Source organism: Euprymna scolopes, chromosome 12, assembly GCF_053919585.1.
Source record: "Euprymna scolopes isolate OS-2025 chromosome 12, ASM5391958v1, whole genome shotgun sequence".
Lineage (NCBI taxonomy): Eukaryota > Metazoa > Mollusca > Cephalopoda > Sepiida > Sepiolidae > Euprymna > Euprymna scolopes.
The window spans coordinates 135,402,587-135,424,697 of NC_136493.1; the positions used below are offsets into that span (position 1 = coordinate 135,402,587).

The following is a 22,111-nucleotide window of genomic DNA, read 5'->3' on the forward strand; positions in this document are numbered from 1 at the left end:
CTGCAAACACTAGAGGCTTCGTCACTTAAGGATATGGCGGACAGTAGTAGTCCTTGATACAAGAATCCCTACCAGACGATTTGGCATCATTCACAATGATAATAATGATCGACCATATTTCTAGAGTTCTCATCTACAATGACAGCAACAAAGAGTTTGAGAGAAATTTCTTGCCTGAATACGCATTCATCATCATTATCTTGTGTACAGCTATGATGCCTCTGTTCAGTCTCAAGACACAATGGGTACCCCCCTCCCCTATAAGGGCAGCTGCATGTGTAATTGTGAGGCAAGGGTTGCACAATCTCCAACCACATCTCTCCATAATTGGCACTGCTTGAATCCAGTAGCAAGGAGAAGTGCTAGACGACTGAAAACAATGCTGAGATAAGCGGAGAGCACATACAACACCTGGTTTTCCTAAATAGTCACCCATTTTAGTATTGACCAGGCTTAACATTGTTTAAATTCAGTGATCTATTGGGAACTGGTGTGTCAATGTGAATTATGTAGTATATAGCTATACTATTATTTATCCTGAAAAACATTGGATTTCATACATTTTAGATGAAACTATAGGCACCTAGCTTAGCATGGATTGTAAAAAGAAAAAGAATTTATAATATTTTTGCAACAAAATAGTCGTTAAATGAAAGAAAAACAAAACTTTTTTTTTTTTTTTTTTTACATGGTGGTCACCACTTATCAAGGCCCGGAAGCCACTCAGGGATAAGGGTTATTGCAAGTACAGTACGTTAGTGTGGAGATTTAATGAAGTGTTTACTTAAGAGGGTGGTTCATTAGGAATTTGTTAACATTGGACTTGAAGACATCCAAGTTGTAGTCAGGTGGGAAGCAGGCGGACGGAACAGATTTCCACAGGCGTGCAGTTCTAAAAAAGAAGCTTGTCTCTACAAGGGTCATTACAAAAGTGATGTCTCCTATTTTTTTTTTATTCCGTCTGAATGGATCAGAGAGGACTGTAAATGCAAATTGTATTGTTATGATGACTGAACTTATGCATTCCTGACCTGAAAGTTTCATTTCTCTATTACAGATATTGACGATGTGAGACTAAGAAAACAACTTCTATCATTGATGTGCATCAGAGCCAGAATTCCTGGCAAAAGTGCATTGGGAATGGTGGTGACTATGTAGAAAAATAAATTCTGAAGTACAAAAGATCACTCGTTTTAATGGTACACCACCCGTCTATGCAGCTCTTCAACATTTTTCAAATTTTTCTTAAAAGAGAACCTTACAGGGAGAGAGCAGTATTACTTTTAGAAAACACCAAGAAAAACTTTGGAACCATTACTCTTTGGAATTAATCTTTTTTGTTCTTTAATATGATTGACCTTCAACCATTACGTTCTAGTATCTATTTGGGGAGAAAAATAAAAAGGAAAGATAAGGTTTTGATATTTTGAAGAATCAAATAGAATAATGTAATTGGATTGGAAACGAATTTATAGATACTAGGGTGTGACGTGACGTGACCAGTCGAATGATCAAATTGGGCCTTTCTGACATCCCGGCTAACCAAAGTAAGGGCTGAGGTAGATGAATCTGTATCCACCATTATATTGTCCTACAGCACCGTGGGTAACCATACTCGACCAACAGGTCGGTTCTTTTCCCGAGGAATTTTACCCCTTTGCATGAAGTTGCAGTCGACAAATTTGTGGCCATACTGATAGGGTGAAAGAAACTGTTGTACATATATAGACAAAATAGGACATGTCCTATTTTGTCTATATATAAGTGCAAATTAGTAATGAATAACACCAAAAATTATTTATATTCCCAGAGTATATTGCTCTCAGAAAACATTTTGTTTCTTTGAAATCATTATGAACTGGTGCCCGGCGTTGCCTGGGTGTTTGGAGGTGTGTGTGTAGTAGGCAGGCAGGCTCGAACCCGTGATGCGCAGGTGGAAAAGAAAATGAAAGAAAACCTGGCGTCTTACCCCTACTCCATGATGCGACCGGAAGTTCAGAACGTTGAAATTAGTAAAGTCATTCCAACCGATACAATGATTTGCAAAAAAAAGCAACCCTCTCCTTGTAGAAAACTGCCCAGCTGAGGGTGAAGGAATTAATGTTTTCAACCAATTTTTCGATATTTGTCGCGTGAAAATCTGTCACCTCTGTTGAAAGTTTTAGGCAGACATCCATACATACATTTAAACAGACAGGTGGGATTTATATTATAGACTAGCAGGGGGTGGGTACCCAGCGTTGCCCGGGTATTTGGAGGTGTGTGTGGTTTTGAGTAAATCAAAACACCCGGGTGTTTGTGTCGGGGGGGGGGTAAAATAAAAAAAAGTTTTGGTAGGTAAGTATGAAGGATCGAACCCGAACCCTTGAGTCGAAATTGGAAATTAAAGTGTGGAAAAAAAAACGTGTGACGTTAACCACTGGGCCACCACGAAATAGTAACGGAAACATGTTTGAATTTATTTAAATATTAAAACTTGGCAGGTGCCCGTTTTTAATGAGGTCAACATTGATTGCGGGACAGTATTTTATTTACTGCAGGGTAGGATTTTTTATTTTTTTGTTTCCTCAAGATGATGTGGGGAAAACCATCTCCCCATAAAAAGGGGATTGTTCAAATTGAATAGCAATTGTCTGATATAAGGAGAAACTCCACATTGATCAAAGCTGATTGCTTTCGGACGTTTCCAGAAAAATGCTGCCAGAATTAGTTTCGCTTTTATTATACAAAAAAGCTTAATACACATGCGACGATCGAAAAATGTTGAATATTTATCTTTTCAAAGTCGAGCAAATTAAATAGACAGGCGACCCTCGTTAACTCCTAGATATTATCATTTAGACGTGATATAAAAAGTTTTAAGAAGGAAGGAGCCGACCAAGAAGTCCAGCGAAAAAAGCCTTTTACAGACATACACAAAAAGCGAACATACATACAGACATTTTCGCTTATATATATATATATATATATATATATATAGATTATGCACACAAACTCATTTTTCTATAGTTTTGTTGATGTTATATTCGTCATACGTCTCATCCATTACTTTTTTTTAGTGTTAGTCATGATACACTGAATGATTAGCCATCATCCATCTATGTTCCTACCACATCTTTTGTTTTATTGTAAGTTCCTTGTCATGCAAATATACACTAAAAGTATACACTCCCTATCAAAACAGACAAGACCAGTCAGTCATGATACTTGGTATGAAGGGAGATAAAGCAACTATTCACTGATGCATAAAGATATTTTCCAGTCTGCTGATGAGACTTTGTTTTCAATAGAAAGAAGAAAATAATAAAACTCATAATTTCATAAATGAGAACTACTAAGTACACGAGACAGTTTATTTAGTAGACAACCCATAACCCAAAGCATCTCTAACTCGCCCACTCTCCCCAGTTTGATGTATGACGTCATCATTTTTTGTATCATCTACTGTGCAGCGTTATCTCCTATTTCTATTGGCTGAAATTTATTCACGTGTAAAAATGTTTTTTTTTTCCTTTTAGAGATTAACTTTAAGCTTAAATCTTACAAATACAATCAAAAAGTAATCGGAAACCTACAAAAAATTATAAGCTCAAACCATGTCCCCTATCAGTTTCTGCCATTAAGTTGCACATAAAAACTAAAAAACTAAAACTAGGGGAGATAATTCAATATATTTCTAGAGAAGATGACTTAGAGACTCTACGCTGCTAAATACAAGTCATGGATCTGTTCTGGATAATCAGTCCAATGAGAACTGGGCCATTTAGGTGGCCTCTTATCTGTGGGGCTGTGGTATAGATCCTAGGTAGTCATAGAAAGTTCACCCTACCTGGGAAATGACAACTGGCTGCCCAGGCAATTTTTAATATGCCAGGGTGCTTCTCCTCTAGATATACTAACTTGACTCTCCCCATCTTCTAACCTTGTGTCATATCTTCTTGTGGTGGGAACATTATTTTATTGCCATTATGTAGTTAGCATCTGCATTCATCTGACTGGCCTTGTTTGAAAGGAAGAAAAAAAAAAAGGTCGCTATGCTTTCGGGTAAAAGAACAAACATCTTTATAATTTATACCTACTTTATTCAATAGTTACATGAATGAGTTATTAATATAGTTTGGAAGAGTAGCAGAGTTGTAACGTTGTTGTTCTCTCTAACGGATCCAAACGTTGTATGGAGACAAAGTTGCAAAAGAAACAAGCCAATCATGCAGGGTTCCCCCTCACAGCTGAAAAATTTATTTTCACTATGAATAATGTTTGTGCAAAATTTAAAAAAAAATCCAAGGAGTGGTTATTGAAAAAATGTGTGAACAAACGAACGATTTTGGGACAATTTTACTCCTATAATTCCCCCTTGGGGGCAACCAGAGTTATCCCAGAAAATCCGTTTTGGCAAAAATTTACTTTCACCATGACTAATGTTTGTGCAAAATTTAAAACAATCCAAGGCATGGTTATTGAGAAAAGTGTGAACAAACGAACAGGAGTGAATTACTAGGTCTAATCCCTCTTTTGTCGGGGACCATTTATTTCAATTAGAACTTTGAGACAATTTTTCCAGGTGCAAGAAAAAGTTGTTTTATTTATTTACCACAACAGTCATCGATACGCATTTGACACAGATATGTTCTCTCTTTCTAGCTGTCATGTCAGATGGCTGTCAATACACGGCACCAGACATAGCTGGCTCTCACTCAAAAAGGTTATACGGCAACACTAATGCATGCGCAGATATAAAATTTTAAGCTGATCTACGCAATAGCGAGCAAACGGCAGCCATTTTGGTGACTTGCAGTTTTTTTCAGCATGCCAACTTTATATGCAAGATGGGACGTAAAGGTGCTTTAAGTCAAGCTGAGTAGTCTAAAATTGTTAAAGGTTCCATAATAAGATTTCCACCTTAGAAATCGCCAAAGAATTACACCGTGATCATCGTACAATCAAAAAATATTATACTAACACTTAACTTTGTAACAAACGTTTTGACAAAGGGAAAATGTGTAAGAAATCATATCTGTCACGTCGAACAATGAGCAAGATCAAGAGAGAAGTTCGCCGTAACCCACTTGAAACTAGCAAACAAGTTTTTGGAAAAGCTGGCGTTCCTGATGTGCCCAAATCAACTCGTTGCCATATCCTAAGGACGATTGCAAAATTTGGAAAGCTAGAGGTCCGCCCTCAATTGAAGGATATCCACAAGAAAAAGAGGATAGAGTGGGCAAGAGATCATATGAAGGTGAATTTTCAAAGTTTTATTCACCGATGAGTGTTGATGGACCCGATGAGTGGAGGGGGGGATGGTACCATAATAAGGGTCTATGTCCCCAAAGGATCAAGCATCAACAAGGAGATGGTGGTGTGATGTTCTGGGCTGCAATTATTGGCAATGAACTGGTAAGACCATTCAGAATCGCAGATGGAGTGGAAATTACCGCCAAACTGTACATTGACTTCATTAAGGAACACTTGGAACCCTGGCACAAGAAGAATTTGGCATTCCGGAAAAAGATGGTATTCATGCATGATAATGCACCGTCTCATTCTGCAAGAATAGCCACTGAATATTTGGAGAGAGTTTTTGCCAGGCATGGGAAAATAATGCGATAGTCAACCTGTTCTCCAGATTTAAATCCTATCGAAAATCTGTGGAGCATCTTGAAACAAAATATTTACTCCGGAGGAATGCAGTACAACTCCAAGGATGACCTCTGGAATGCTATTCTGACTGCTGCTAAAGACATTTCATCAGATGAAATCAAAAGTTTGACATCTTCAATAGGTCAAAGGCTTTTTGCTCTTGTCAATAAAAATGGCAATTATATAAGATATTGATTGCACTATGAAACCAAAGTTGTTTGTTCTTTATTATTGTTGTTCTCAATTTACAAATTCCTAGAATAATCAAGGTTTCGATGATCTTTTAGCACTTCACCAGATTTTAGCATTGGTTTGCATATAAAGTTGGCACGCTGAAAAAAATGCAAATCACCAAAATGGCTGCCAATTGTTTATTACTGTGCAGATTAGGTTAAAATTTTAGGTCTGCATTTGTGTTAGTGTTGCCATAGAATGTGCTAAATTACACAAATTTTCATTGAAAACTATCAGAGTTAGAACAAAAATATCGATTTGCATATAATTCTGGCACGGGGTGTACATTACAGAGTGAGGTGGGGAGACCAACATTGCTATTTGACTCATATCCTCATAGCCACCTTCTATTTGGCATAGGGTGGTCACTCTAGTGCTGATTGGGTGTTTGAGAAGGGAATCTTGTTAAACCCTTTCTGGTAATCATTTGGAATCGGATTCAGAACTATCTTTGACCAAAAAGGTTTCTTTTTCTTTTTTGTTTGTTCTCCTTCTGTAAAGATATGAACGTTAAAAATTTTGATCGGTCGGCCTTAAAAAAAATCTCTGGCGGTTAATTTAAAGCTTTCTTATTGTTTTTTGTTTGAGGGGGGGGGGTATTTTTTACTTTAATGACAACTCAATATTCACTGTTAAATTGACGACTTATAGGTTTTCAGGTATGCTCAAAACGAATATCACATTTAAATTTGGAGCAGACAAGTAGTTTTTCGAATATTAAGACCTTTATTATCCAATGTAATCCATTATGTTTTCATTGACGGCCATGTTTTTTTAAATTGAAAAAGTAGTAATGTACATGCGTGTTACAAAACATCCCCCTTCCCATTTTAAGAATGGCGACAGCCACTGACATTCAATAAGTAATACATTGTAAAAAATGTCTTAATATCCAGAAAACTACTCGTCTGCCTCAAATCTGAATGTGATATTCGTCATCTTAAAGGTGAATGTCGAGTTGCTGTGAAAGTAAAAATTTACCTTCGTAAAAAAAAAAAACGAGACCAGTTACCATTTTTTCCCCATATTTTTTGTATCTCTTAAAGAATTGCCTCTTATAAAGAGACTTTATTTTTATGTATTTTATGTGTCTATTTTAAATTGTGGGTTTGTATTACAATCCACAAAGGTACGAAACAAAATATATAACAAATAAATGTAATCAAAGCCAAGATAAGTTACTTTTCTACCTAACTGAATAAGTTTTTAGTGTTTTTATTTAATATAAAATGTTTATTCAGTTTGAAAAACAAGTGATATTAGACGCTACCGGAAAACAAGAAAAATGGCCACGATGTCTCTTTACATCTTTGAAGTCTCGATAATCACTTCAAAATAAGAAATAAAACAAAATGGTGGTAAAAACCCACGCAATAAATGTCACAGTAACATTTATTGCGTAGGTTTCTACCACTATTTTGTTTATTTTGAAGTCTTTGTTGAGACTTCAAAGACATCACAGCCATTTTGTTCTTGTTCTTCAGTAGCGCTCAATATTACTTGTTTTTTAAACCGAATAAACATTTAACATGAAATAAAAACACTAAAAAATTATTCAGTTAGGTAGAAAAGTAAATTATCTTGCCTTTTATAACATTTATTTATTTTTTAAAAACTTTTTTGTACCTCTGTGGATTGTAAAACAAACCCGACGGGTTTGTTTAGACGGCATAGAAATGGCATAAAGATCAGGAGTTTCATTTCGCAAAGTCGTAGCTAGAGATGAGGAAAGGGATGCAACATTTGTTCATAAAAAAAAAAGCCCAAAATGGTTTGGGCAGAAATGGAAAAAGGTTGCATAGAAAGTTGTAATCGCTTGACATATCACTATGCGAGTCTAGACTGTTATCTTATCGAATCATGTACCAATCACCATGTGAATGATTACATGCAAGTAGAAAAGAAAATAGATCTTAATTATGTAACTGCTACAAAGCAAAGAAAAATTTGGGTTTACCTACTGGTACTTCTGCAGTTTAGAGACCATGCTATTTTTTCTAGACAGAATTTTCAAGTTAAATTCAATTTTCATGGTATCTTTTGTTTATTAAATTGTTAGGTGAAAGTACAGAATAGTTAACAAAGCCCCTCCTCGTTTCATGCTAAGGAGTTTCTGAATAATAATGTCATTATTTTAACACGATCTGTAAACTGCAGAAATACCTACCTACATATTTGCGACCTATTTTCATTAAGCTGAAGAAATATTTAATAAAAGTTATAAACTTTTATTTTGATTATAAATAGCCAGTTTGTTCAGTCACTTTTTTTATGTTCTGGACTTTACTCCCTCTAACTAAAGAAGGCTACTTTGCTCTGAATCAATATTTAAAGTAAATATTTAATCTTTAGAAGCTTATCTATATATTAATACGCTTATTATCTTCAACTGTTACCATCTCCTGAAACTCCCTTAGAATGAAAATGGAATATTCCAAAAATCCCTAAAAACTATTGTTTAAAATTGATAAGTTAGTTATCTCTTAGTGTTTGATTGGTGCAAATCACAATAGGGCTTGGACAACAGCATATTCTTTTCATTATTTTGACTCTAGAGTGTGTATCTGTTGATATCTTATATGGTTTTATATAGAGTGATGTGGTTCTCAGTTGTCTAACTGTGTCAGATATATACTCGAGAGTCAAAATGATGAAAAGAATATGCTGTTGTCATAACCCTACTAATAATTTAATTATCGCCAGCCATTGTTTGGTCAGTGCAGATCACAATACATAGGGTTATTATGAAGTAAAACCATAAGGTTCTCGTGTAATGTGCTTTGGTTGATTAGTGATCTTTTAAATCTACGCATTTCATATGAAAACATTATCTACTTACATGTCATGTTGAAATAAGTATAAAGTCCACCACATTTCAGGTGAAAACATTACCTACTCAAATGTCATGTCAAAATAAGTAAAATCATAGGGTTCTTTTGTTGATTAGGAATATTTTAAACCTATGCATTTCAGGCGAAAACATTACCTACTTAAGTGTCATGTCGAAATTAGTAAAACCATAGGATTCTTGTGTAGGTCTTTTTAGCCAACGCATTTCAGGTGAGAACATTATTATCTACTCATGTATTATGTTAAAATGAGTATAAATTATAATGCATTTCAGGTGATAACATTATTACCTACTCAAGTCTCATGTCAACATAAGTAAAATAATAGGGTGTTGGTGGAAATTATGTTTTTTTTTTAAGCCAACGCTTTCCAGGTGAAAACATTATGTACTTACGTATCATGTTGAAATTAGTATAAATTCTAAAAAATATCGAAAACAAATCAGTAGAACAATAATTATAGGAAAACCATAAGGTGTTTGTATTGATTATGGATAATTTAATCATGAGAATGAGAACATTATTACCTATTTATGTGTCATATCAAAAGTAGTACAGATGATAAAAATTAAGGAGAACTTACAAATAAGAAAATTAATTACAAGAAATAAGTAGGGTTATTTTATAAATTAGTGATCTTTTAAACAGATGCATTTCAACTGAAAACGCTATTAACTACTTACATGTTATGTTAAAATATGTAGAAATTTTAAAAAATTATGAAAAAAAAATGAATGAATAGAAAAATATGCCTTCTGAGTTTTATTTTTTCACTGCTGACTTTAAAAAATTCTATTCTAAGGGGAGAAAGCTTGGTTTTAGCAGTGCTTGTGAAGCCTCCTTACTTTTATTAATTGCTTACTGTAGTGCTAAGGAAGCACTTTATGTTTTATTTTATTCAATGCTTACCTAAAGGAATAATTTTTCCTTTAGCCGAGTGGTAGAAACTTGCTTTTAGTAGTGCTTTGGAGGCCTCTTACTTTTATTTTGTGCTTATAGCAGGGCACTTAAGGCCTTCTGAGTGTTATTTCTTTCAGTATTCACTGAAAAAATAACTTCTCTACTAGCAGTAGTACATTGTAAGCCTCCTAAATTCTGGAGAACTTCTGATATTTTTTCACTGCTCACTTATGACACTGTTTTTGTTTTATTCATTATATTTTATTTATAGTGCTTCATAAACATGGTTTTAAAACAAATGAGTTCCAGAATAATGAGAGAGAGAAAAAAGTTTTAAAAAAGCATACTTTTTAATACTACTTTGTTATGTACGACCACTGTCAATAATCTGAAACAAACTCTAGAGCAACAAATTTTTAATAAAATAGGATAATCTGTAAATAATATATGCTACATAAAATAGTGCTTAATTTAATAGATGTATCAGGTGCATGCAATAATGCAGTAGGTCACTTTCAATGTGGTTGATGCTGAATTCAAATATACTCAATACTTTAAATACAGCTAGTTTGTGTAATAATATAATTTAACTCATTAAGCTTAATGTTGAATTAAACAGTGCTCAATAACCTAGACAGAATATATATATATAAGGGCTGAAAGAGAGAGAGAGAGGTGGAGTAAAAAATAAATAAAAAGAAAGAGAGGTGGAAAGACAGAAGAATAAATTTAATTGTAAATGGTTTACTTTTTTATGTTTTATATTAGACTAGCGGGGGTACCCGGCGTTGCCCGGGTGTTTAGAGATGTGTATGTTGGGTGGAGAGGGTGGGGGGAAATCAAAACAAAAGAATAAGCACAGTAACAACCCTGTTTAAATATTATATATATATATATATATATATATATATATATATATATATATATATATATATATAAAAGCAATGTTAAAACTTCTTTAAAAAAATCGTTGCCCGGGTGCTTGTGTTGGGGGAGGGGGGCTTAAAAAAAAACAGCTTTGGTAAATAGTTAGGATCGAATCCGAAGCCCTGAGGCGAAGGTGGAAAATAAAGTGTGCAAAAAACCTGACACGTTACCCGCTCGGTTAACAATAAAGAGTAACTGAAACACGTTTGAATTTATTTAAGTATTAAAAACAGAATTGATACGTGCCCGCAATAAAAGTTAATTCCGCTTCTTCTTTTTGACCTCAGTGGAGTTAACTTTTACTGCGGGGCAGCTTTTGGGTTTGTTTACCCAACTTTGGCTGGTTGTTTCCCCAAGATGTTGGGGAAGGGGAAACCAGCTCCCCATAAAAAGGGGATTGTCCAAATTGAATAGCAATTGTCTGATATAAGGAGTTTGGCCCCACATTGATCAAAGCTGATTGCTTCTGGACGTTCCCCGGTGCGATTGCCGGGAACAATGCCTTAGTTTTGAATTAGTTTCAGTTTTATACAAAAAAGCTGAACGAACACAAGATGGGCTGAAACAGCAAGAATTTTGTAAAAATTGACGTAAATAAATCTAGACGCAACGCACGATCGCAAATCGTACATATTATGATCTAGGGAATATATAAATACCTTTAAGTGATAGTAACCCCCCCCCCCCCGTCTGGGACCGTCGGCAAAAAAAGCGTTTTCAAGAGATACAAAAATGCGCGTGACGCATTTGCCTTTTATATATATAGATGTTAATGTTTTATTACAAAAAACTTTACTTTTTCACCCAAATAGAATATTGAAATAAAAAATAATTTCAACTTGTTACACGCATGCAAAAGTATATTCATTATTTAAAATTTAAATTCAAAACTTAAATAAAATATAATCTTAAAAATATGATACAAGTTAGAAAAGCATTTTTTGCAAGACATGAAAACGGTTAAACAAAATGTTTTTGTTACAAACTTTAAAAATTAAGAACTTCACTCCCTCTAATTAAAGATGGCTACTTTGCTCTGAATCGATATTTAAAGTAAATATTTAAACTTTAGGATTTAATATGAAATTCATCAATTTTCAATGTACATCTTTATAAACTTTACAAAGTAAAATATAAAACTTTAATTTAAATTAAATCTAAAAATTACTACGGATTTATTTTATGTTATGTACATTTTGTTGCACTTTTTTAAAAATCTTTAATTGAAAATTATATGTATCTATATCATCAATTTTATTTTGTCTATATTTAAAATACACTGAGCACCATTTTCATAGATATGACAAACTCATATTTGCTTTGGATTATTGGTTTTTCTACGAAAACAAAAAAACAAAAAATTACTGTGTTATCCAGAAAATTATTAGCTTTATCAAAACACAATTGCTGATTAAATACAGGGTGACCCCTCAAAAAACGGACCCCAACTCTAATTACGCCCAGTTTCTTAGTGTTTTGTCCAAATGAAATGAAACTTTGGTATTCAAATTATATTCAAAACATCACATCAAAACACTACGGTCTTTGGCCTTTTTTTCTCTCCGTTGACTGTAAAATGCTCAGAAAAACAATTTAATGTCCTCTGTTTTTTTTGGGGTCACCCTGTATACTTCTTATTCTGTGGAATTTCCACGGGTGCTGCTAGTTAACATTAATTTGTTTAAACGCAAATACGTCACAAATAATAAGTAAACAAAAATTGTTTTTGATTAATTTCCCGACTATAATTTCTTTAAAAACTAATTTACGTTGCAAATAGTAATAATTACAGTAAAAATTAATTAGTGGTAATTATTATTATTATTATTATTATTACTAACATTCTATACATGTTTTTTGCTAAGGGTGTGGTTTTCTAGGTGTGTCAAAAATTTCGTGAAAAATAGTGAATAATTCCACCCCATCTTTCCAAGCTTATAACTCCTTGAAAAATGTAATTCAAGTCCTAATTTTTTTTTTCAATTAAAGGAGCAAGAACCAAGGATTCATTAAAAAACAAAACAAAAAAAAACAAACAAACAATGTGTTTTTTTTTTTAAAAAGGTTTTAAACTTTGGACTTTACAGGTAAATTTCTAAAAAAAAACGCTACTTTTTTTTTGTTTTAAATTTGAATATATTATTTATTAACCTTTTCTCTTCAATTTGTGATATATAACACTTTGGTGAGTAAATTAATTATTTACTTTTTAATAGACATTTCAAAATGGGAGGCGTAAATTATTCGACTCCCTGTCTTTCCAAGCTTATAACTACTCGAAATATGTAAATCAAGCCCTAATTTTTTTTTCGATTAAAGGAGCAAGAACCAAGGTTTCATTAAAAAAAAAAAGCAAAAGAAAAAACAAACAACGTGGTTTAAAAAAGAAAGGTTTTAAACTTCGAACTTCGGTAAATTTCTAAAAAAAAAAAAAAAATACTTTTTCTTTGTTTTAAATTTGAATATATTATTTATTGACCTTTTCTCTTCAATTTGTGATATATAAAACTTTGGTGAGTAAATTAATTATTTACTTTTTAATAGACACTTGAAAATGAGGGGGAGGGGCGTGAATTTAAAAAAAAAAAACGTTTGTCTAAAATATTATATATTCGGTTTATTGGAAAGAGCATAAAATTTCACATTGACCTTGAAAATATCGTAAAAATAGAATCAATAGAAAAATTTTAATAGATTTTTAAAGTTTAAAAATTGAAAAATATTGAGTTCGTAAAATTCATTACTGTTTAAAAAAAAATATTTCTATTACTTTTAAAACAACTTTAATAGTTTATTTTGGAAGTATAATCCATAAAGAAAATAAACAACCCACTTTTAAAAGAGAAATTACGAGTTTTTTATATTTTATTCGCAGTTTCGTGTTAGGGGTGTCAAAAATTCCTACAAAAATTCTGATACACCTAGTGGTTTTCTGAGGACGATTTCAGAGGTATTCATTTCTTTTAACATGTTGAAGTGTTTAGCCTGAATTGAATAAAAACATTGAAGTTAATTTCTGAATTATTTAAATTGAAATGTGTGTTGTTTGACTAATGTCAAACATTTTTTTTATTTTTTTTACTTAAACCCATGTTTTAGTAAAGAAAAAAAGAAGAAAAAAAAATTACGGTAAATTTTACCTACTTTCCACTTTAACATTTTCCTTTCGTTTAAAATGACGACCTAAATAAGTTTTTCGGATATGTTGAAAACGTATATATCATTTAAGTTTTCTGCAAATAAGTAGTTTTCTGGATATTAAGCAATGTCATTTCTTATGTTATTGTTGGTGGTCATCTTGGTATGCGCGAGCGCTTTTGCGCGTGTAAACGCAACCTTGAGAAACTACACGTGAGCATGTGTGTACCAAGATGGCCGCCAGCAATAACATAAGAAATTACATTGCTTAATATTCAGATAGCTACTTATTTGCGGAAAATTTACATGCAATATTCGTTTTCAGCATATCCGAAAATATCTAAAGCCGTTATTTTAAAGGAAAATGTTAAGGTGGAAACTAGGTAAAACTTTACTAAAAATACATTTAAAAAAGAGCTAGTTATAGGATCGATCATCGTACAGTATGATGACATGATGATCCCTGTTGGTTGCAGTGTAATGCTTATTCTGTGCAATTCTAGGAGGTCCACCCTCCCAGGTTTGCCTTCTCTCCTGAGGCGCCCTTACCGGGAATACCGACGGTTAGAGTTGAATGTAATAATCAAAGAAGAAAGCGCCCCCGTGTGTGTGTGTCATGCGATCATACAACTTACCTTCGGATGGGATCTGAGAGAAAGAGAAATTAAAGATGGCAGCCATGGATTTATAAGGTGTTGTCTCGTGGAATCTCACGAGATCTCATCTTCCACTGCACATGTATGCAAATGGAATGGGGTCAGTTTTCTGATAAAATATCTGTTGGCAGAGGCAGTAGGGAGAGACGTGCTGGAAGTTGAGAGAGAAAGTTGTCAGTGACGAATTCTAGCTGGACTTTTGCGTATTGTATTTGGTTTATTTTGTTTTGTTGTTTACTAGCCCATTTAACAACAAGCTATTTCGGCATAATGGGGGACAAATTCGACCTTAAATTAATACCGGAATTCGACGGCTCGACCCCGGTACTTGACTGGGTGGAGAAGGTGGAACTACATTGCCTGTTGTCTAGTGTGAAGAACATTGAACATGTGGTTCCTCTACGTCTGTCCGGCAGGGCTTTTGCAGTATATCAACAGCTTAGTTCTGAGGAAAAACAGGATTATGAAAGGATCAAGGCTAGGGAGCATTTTGAGGCAAGAACCTTGCATCCCAGTGAAACTGTCGACGTTTATTTGGCTGAGCTGACAAAATTGACGGTGTTGTTTGATGGGCTGCCTGAGCGGGCCTTGGCATGCAAATTTTTGGCAGGACTCCCAATCGGAGCAAAGCAACTCCTGCGGGCTAGCTCAAGCATAGCTCCATTGTCCCTTAACGACCTGGTAGAGCGGCCCAGGACCGTGATTAAGAATACTTATGAGATGAAAGAACTGGTAGTTGCTGCTACACAGCACGCATTAAATGAGGACAGACCGTCCCAGGGGCCCGCCCTGCACAGTGAAGTCATGTGTTATAGGTGCAATGACCAAGGCCACATTGCGAGGAACTGCTGGCGGCGACTGACAGCTATTCGCTGCTACTGATGTAATAAGATTAGTCATATGGCCCTGGATTGTTTGGGAAACGGGTCGGGGACAAGGTGCCAGCATCGACATCTTCCCCAAAACAGAAATTAGACGAGGCACTTCCGACCATTCAGGTCTATGTCAATGAGACATTGTGTTCAGCACTCTTCGACTCTGGGTGTTCTTGCACCGTAGTGAGTGCGGGCCTCTGCCGCACTTGGAAGAAGAAGACTACTAGATTACCCACCCTCAGTGGTCATGTGGAAGGGTGGGCACTGTGAACATTCACACTAAAACTGGAAATTCAGCTAACATCGAAGCGCTGGTAGTACTCGAGAAACCGCTCAGCTTTGACCTGCTCCTAGGCTATGATGCCATCAGAGCCCTAGGTGGTGCTCACATAACGCAGATGGGGGCAATACAGTTTCAGAAGAAGGTTCCAGTGTGTGCTGCTTTGAAGATTGATCAGCCAGACTTTATTGTCGAGTTTGACCAGCAGCAGAAGGCTTGAACAGCCGCGTGGAAGTGGTCGGAAAACCAGGAACCAGCCAAACTGCGAAATGAGGTAACAGAGTACCATGTGCCCGACCAAATGAGGCCTGCATATGAAGAGGAACTTCGTGATTGAATCAAGGATGGCTGGTTGATTCCCTACCCCTATAAGAAACTTGGACCTCCTAAAGGCCTGATTCCGCTGATGGCGGTTGCTCAGCACAACAACGCAAAGGGGAGGCCAGTGATGGACTATCGCGAACTGAACGCGCATGTTGATACATTCACGGCAGATGCTGACGTTTGTGCCAGCAAGTCACGAGAGTGGCGCCAGCAGGGTTCCAATGGATCTAAGAAAAGCATACCTGCAGGTCCGAATCAGTGAAACAATGTGGCCATTTCAGACGATAGTGTTTGCTGGCAGGAGGTACTGCCTTATCAGACTAGGCTTTGGGCTAAATGTGGCACCCCAAATAATGAAGACCATTATTAACACTGTGTTGTCACAGGAAGAGACAATAAAAGATGGGACATCGGCGTACCTTGATGGCATATATGTGAATGAAGACATTGTGTCATCGTCACGTGTCAGGACCAAACTGGCTGAGTTTGGTTTGACATGCAAGGATCCAGAACGTTTGGTGAATGACGTTTGTGTCTTGGGCCTGAATGTTCGACAGGAGCGAGGAACTTTGAAATGGAGGTGCGGAACTGCAGTTCCTGAAGTGCCCGATGTCTTCATGAGACAAGCAGTATCCTCCCTGTATGGAAAACTTGTGTGGCACCTACCAGTGTGTGGATGGACTCGCGTGGCAACAGGCATCATAAAAAGGAGGGCAAGCGCAGTCACCAAAGGCTGGGATGATGAAACAGCCGACGATCTGTTGGTTTGCATGGTGAAGGAGACCATCACAAGCGTAAAGCAGGATGACCCGGCCAAAGGAGACTGGTGCATGCAGGGAGACAAACTAAATGTGTGGGTGGATGCAAGCTCTCTGGCAATTGGTGTGCTGTTAGAGAAGAATGGTGCTGCGATTGAGGACGCTTGCTAGTTGCGATCAGCGAGTGACGCTACTCATATCAACCTGGCAGAGCGCAATGCGGTGATAAAAGGTATCAACCTGGCACTCCAGTGGAAAGTAAGGAAATTACGCATACACACAGATTCACTATGTGTGTACCACTGGATATCAGACACACTGACAGGCAAGACTAGGGTGCGCACTAAGGCAGCCAGTGAGATGCTGATCAGACGGAGGTTGGAGACTGTAAAAAAGCTGGTAACAGAGTACAACCTGTCTGTGGATGCGGTACTGATCATTTCAAATTGTAACCTTGCTGATAGGCTCACTCAGGTGCCACAGAGATGGTATGACACCATGAAGACGAAAGCTGAGCCAGTACCATTATGTGCCACCTCTATTGAGGTAGCGGATGAAATCAGTGGACACTCCGTAGTGAGACGGACATGTTATTTTATGCAGTTGTCCAATCTGTCGGTGTCCAAAAGTGCAGTGAAAGCGGTAGTCAAGGAATGCCAAACATGCCAGTCAATCCACCCTTTCTCGGCCAGATGGCGGAAAGGTCAGCTAGGATTAAGCACGACTTGGAGCCGACTGAGTATGGACATAATCCACTACGGCAGCCAGCACTTCCTCACCCTGATCGATTGTGAACCGACAAGGTTTGCAATCTGGCGCCCATTAATAAGACAGGATTCCTCCAGTGTAATCCGTGAATTGGAGTCCATATTTTATGAAAGGGGGCCGCCTGAAGAGATCCTCACAGACAATGACACGCCCTTCTGCAGTGAGGATTTCAGACTTTTCGTAGATGAGTGGGGGGATCCAGCTCAGACACAGATGTGCATATGTACCAAGTGGCAACGGCATAGCAGAACGGTGCCATCGAAGTGTGAAGAGGATCGCAGCAAGACAACATTGCATGATCACAGATGTGGTCTATAGATATAATGCAACTCCAAAGGATGGCATGACTGCTGCAAGCGCACCCACCAATGCGATCCATTGCTATCAAGTGCGCATCAAGGACATTGACGCCCGTATGCCTAATCGGCAGGAAACCCGAGGGCCATATAAGTTAAGGGACACTGTTTGGGTGAAACCTCCCAATAATCGATGCACCAGCAGCTTTCAAAGAGGGCGAATCACTGGCACCATCAGTGAGCAAGCCGTGCTAGTCAATGGTACTCCACACCATGTGAAGAATATCCGGCCTGCCCTGAATACGAACCAGTTGGCGAGTAGAAGTGATGGTGAATCATCCAATGATGACCTGTGGATCCGTCCTATTCCCTGCGATGGTACAACTGTGAATCCCAGATAGTTCCAGCACTCCTTCTGAGAGCTCCGACGAAGAAGTCCAGCCTGATGGTATGACTGTACGCCCTAATGCTGATGCTAATGGTTCCATCATATCTTCTGAGAGCTCCAATGAAGATGAGGTAGTTCAGCCAATTCCCCTTCGTAGGAGTGCCCGCAACAAACGACTGCGTCCACCATGCCAAATGTGTGGTCTGGAGACCAGGGGGGAGTGTAGAGTTAAATGTAATAACCAAAGAGGAAAGCGCCCCCGTGTGTGTGTGTGTGTCGTGCGGTCATACAACTTACCTTCGGATGGGATCTGAGAGAAAGAGAAATTAAAGATGGCAGTGGGGAGAGACGTGCTGGAAGTTGAGAGAGAAAGTTGTCAGTGACAAATTCTAGCTGGACTTTTGCGTATTGTATTGGGTTTATTTTGTTTTGCTGTTTGCCCATTTAACGTCAGTGGCCCAGGCACTTTTTGCAGGTCAGAGTGCCTCTCCTCTAGGGCGCTGACTTCTCAACCCTACTTTTCGACCCTGGTGTCACCGTTTATGCAGTGGGAGAGAACTAAAGAATTTTTTTTAACGTAGGTGAAACAGACACCGAAACAAAAACAAATCGAAACGAAGCTAAGGTCGCATAACTCGTGTTCATTAGTTTCTGATTAGGGATAGAGAACCAAACCTTGTTGGGGTAAAATATTATTCTTATCATTTTTTTTTTTTTAACAAACAAACTATAAAACAATGTCTGGTACTTACACAGAATACGGACCGTGCTAAAATAATAACGTTATTTAGAAAGCCATTCTTAATATGAGAGATAAACGTTTTCTACCTCGTGCAGTCGTGCAGTCGTGCACGTGCACTTTCACCTAACAATTTAACAAACAGCAGATATCGTAAAAAGTGAATTTAACTTGAAAATCCTATCTACAAAATAGCACAGTCCATATTCTGCATAAATTTCTAATATCTATTTTCATTTCCCCCCCCTTTTTTATTTTTTTTTTTAACGAAAATATTCCCTATCCTTAACTAACACACACACATTTAACTGGAGTTATACGTGTCTAGTATCTATTAAGCGAATTCCAACTTGTTTATATTATAAAGATGAAAGTGCAACAAGTCTGTTCATCTTATTGATTTTTTTTATTACAAAGAATATTTTAATTCCGAAACAGATTCAAAGTATTTTCTTTACGATATGGTATTACTTAAATTTTATTATTATTATTATTATTATTATTATTAATATTTCTTCCAGCCGAAAATAAGAACGTATGAAAATTCGTGAAGGTGAAGAAGACCGGATTATTTTCTTATTGTTTTTGTTTACATTATGTAACAAAACAAACCCAGAATGTCCGATCGTAAAGAAAAAAAAAATCGTTATTAAAATTTAAAAAAATCCAAACAACGTCTTCAACTCAAACAAGGAAGTAAACTTAAATATTAAAATGTTTTCTTTTCTGTCGAATTCGATTATGAGCTCAAACCAGAAATTTGGTACAAAATAAAAGAAAGAAAGAAAAGAATGCCAACCTGATAAATTCTGTTGACCAAATTCGTAGTTGTTCTGATAATGTAATAAATCGCAGTTCACGTCTTGTTATTTTAAAAGAAACGCTGAAAGTAGGACAGGGTGAGGCGCTGAGGCGGTCTAATTGCTAAACGAATGCAAACTAATTATTATTAGCAACTTTATCCACTAGGGGGAAAAAATGAGAAAACGAGCGTAATTAATTACACATGGCTTTTGTAAGCAAAGGGAGGTTACTCTAATTTCAAATCCAGTTACGGTGAAAAAAAAAAAAAAAAAAAGGTTCTTTGATATAACAGGGCCACAGCTGAACCGTTACTTACCGCCACAGAGTGGCACGTAGAGAAGTCCTGGGCATCCAAATTAGGGAAGGGAGAGAAGGGTATGAAATCATATTCAAACTTTTCCTTTCTCATATTATTTCTCAGTTTCGGGGAATACAATCAAACAGTCGGCTTCAAATATCACTGAGACATCACCATCACCACTGCACTGCAGTGGCGCAGTGCACACACCACTACCGCTAATTTTCACCGACAAGGTGATCCCAACCTGGTACTTTTGAAGAATTACTCGCATCTCCAATCGGGTGTTTTTTTTGTTTGTTTTTTTTTTTTTTTTTAACTTTTTTAACTTTTTTTTTTATGGGTTTTCTGAATATAAAAGTTCACCATTCTAAGAAATAGCATGAAAAACTTGATGTAAAATTTAAAAAATAAAAAATAATTATTATATGCTTTCCTATCATTAATTCTAAGTTCGAGTGGCAACATACCCCCGCCCTTGATAAAAAAAATAATAACTAAAACCAGAACTACATGCAAAAAAAAGAATGCCTAATTAAAAATGCGCAAACCTATTAATAGAGATTGGAAAAGGATTATTTAAGCAGCGTTAGGAGGTTCACTCCCCCCAGGCTTTGTCTTTTCCCTTTGAGAAGGAGTTAGTTTATTGCTAATCATCTGAGATGCCCTACCGAGGAATGTCAATGGAGTTGCCTGGACATTTTTTGCAGGCTAAAGTGCTTTACTGGCTTTTCAAATCTCACTTTCTAACCCTTGTCCTGGTCGTGAGAAAGAGATAAATAACTGTAAGTTGCTTTATTTTTTGTTCATAATATTTTAGGGAACAATTATACAGAGCAGCTTTTACTTTTAGCAGTAACACCATATTTAAAAAAATGTGACCGTGCAGATATTTTAATGCTATCGAATTTCTACTCTCTTTTGAAATTAGTTTATGATATTCAAATTGAAAACGGGTATCCATGTGATTTATTGAATAAGCTGGTCTCCACTGCATCAAAAATGACTAGAAAAAAACCATTATGCTTCACCAGTGTTCACACCAATATTAAGATCATTCGTCAGTAATTTCATTAATTTAATTTTTTTTTTATATATATATACTAGCAAGCCACTCGACGTTGCCAGGTCGTAAAACACACTTATATGTGATATTTTAATCTATACAGATTTCATATTAATTATTACGGAGTCAATTCTTAATTGATTATTATATTGTACCCAGTATATAGTAGTGTCCACCTAGTGTGGCCCGTTCATAAAATACACTTAAATATGATATTTCAATTTATGCAAATTTCATATTTATTATTAGAAAGCCAAAACTTTATTGGTTATTATATTGTACCGAATATATAGTAGTAATTAAAAAAAATGACTTGGGTGCCATCAGCTAGAATCGAAACCAAAACATATAGCTCTCCAGTCTTATTTGTTACCTTCTGAGCCACGTTCATATGCATATAAAAATTAAACAAATAACGTTGCTTAACCTATAAATGTATATTTGCACATGCATAAAGAAGCACTTTAAGTTGACTTATGTCTGCCATGTTTTTTTTTAATTTTTGACTCCTAATGAGCTATTTTTACAAACTAAAAACAAAATCGAATTTGTTCTACAAGTTCAAATCCCCTATATATCAAGTTTCAAATTTGTAGACCCAAAATTGACAGAGTAGTTTGGTAGAGACCGTTCCTCACACAGACAGACAGACAGATAGACAGACAGATAGACAAGAACACTTTTATATATAGATTATCATTATCATTATAATGATCTAAAGAAGACGATTTCAGTGAAGAGTGAAGAATTCCTTCCCAAATTCATTTCAGGTGATGGGCGACACTTGATTTGTTATTTGCTTTGCAAAAGTATTCACTTTGTAAAAGTATTCGCCTCCTAACAAGGGCAGATTTTTTTCTTTTTTACTTTTATTCATCTTAAACAAGGCACATTGCTATTGAGTCATAAGGGACCACAGTGATTTAGAAGCCATATTTATAGCAGCATCCTAAGTGGGAACAAGGGAAACCTCTCTTCCCTTCAGTTTTTCTGTACGCTTGTGAAACATGGACCCTTACAGCAGAATTAGAGAATAGGATTCAGGCCTCAGAAATGAGATGCTTCAGAAAACTGCTTGGCATCTCTTACAAAGACTATATAACCAATGAGGAAGTCAAAAACAGAATAAGGCAAGCCATTGGTTATTATGAAGATTTTCTCACCACAATCA

At 36.1% G+C, this 22,111-nt stretch overlaps 1 protein-coding gene across 2 annotated transcripts in view; it reads right to left on the reverse strand.

Annotated features, from left to right (window-relative positions):
- LOC145291501 (retinol dehydrogenase 12-like) overlaps positions 1–20,094 on the reverse strand; it is a 55,427-nt gene extending 35,333 nt beyond the window's left edge. Inside the window, exon 1 of one of the 2 annotated variants that reach the window (XM_080137421.1) lies at positions 19,893–20,094. In XM_080137421.1, the coding sequence (XP_079993547.1) occupies positions 19,893–19,963 (71 nt within the window). In that variant the 5' untranslated portion in view covers positions 19,964–20,094. Of the gene's footprint in view, positions 1–19,571 lie in introns of both variants that reach the window. The other variant, XM_080137423.1, reaches the window with a different exon arrangement.
- Positions 20,095–22,111: the final 2,017 nt, after the last annotated feature.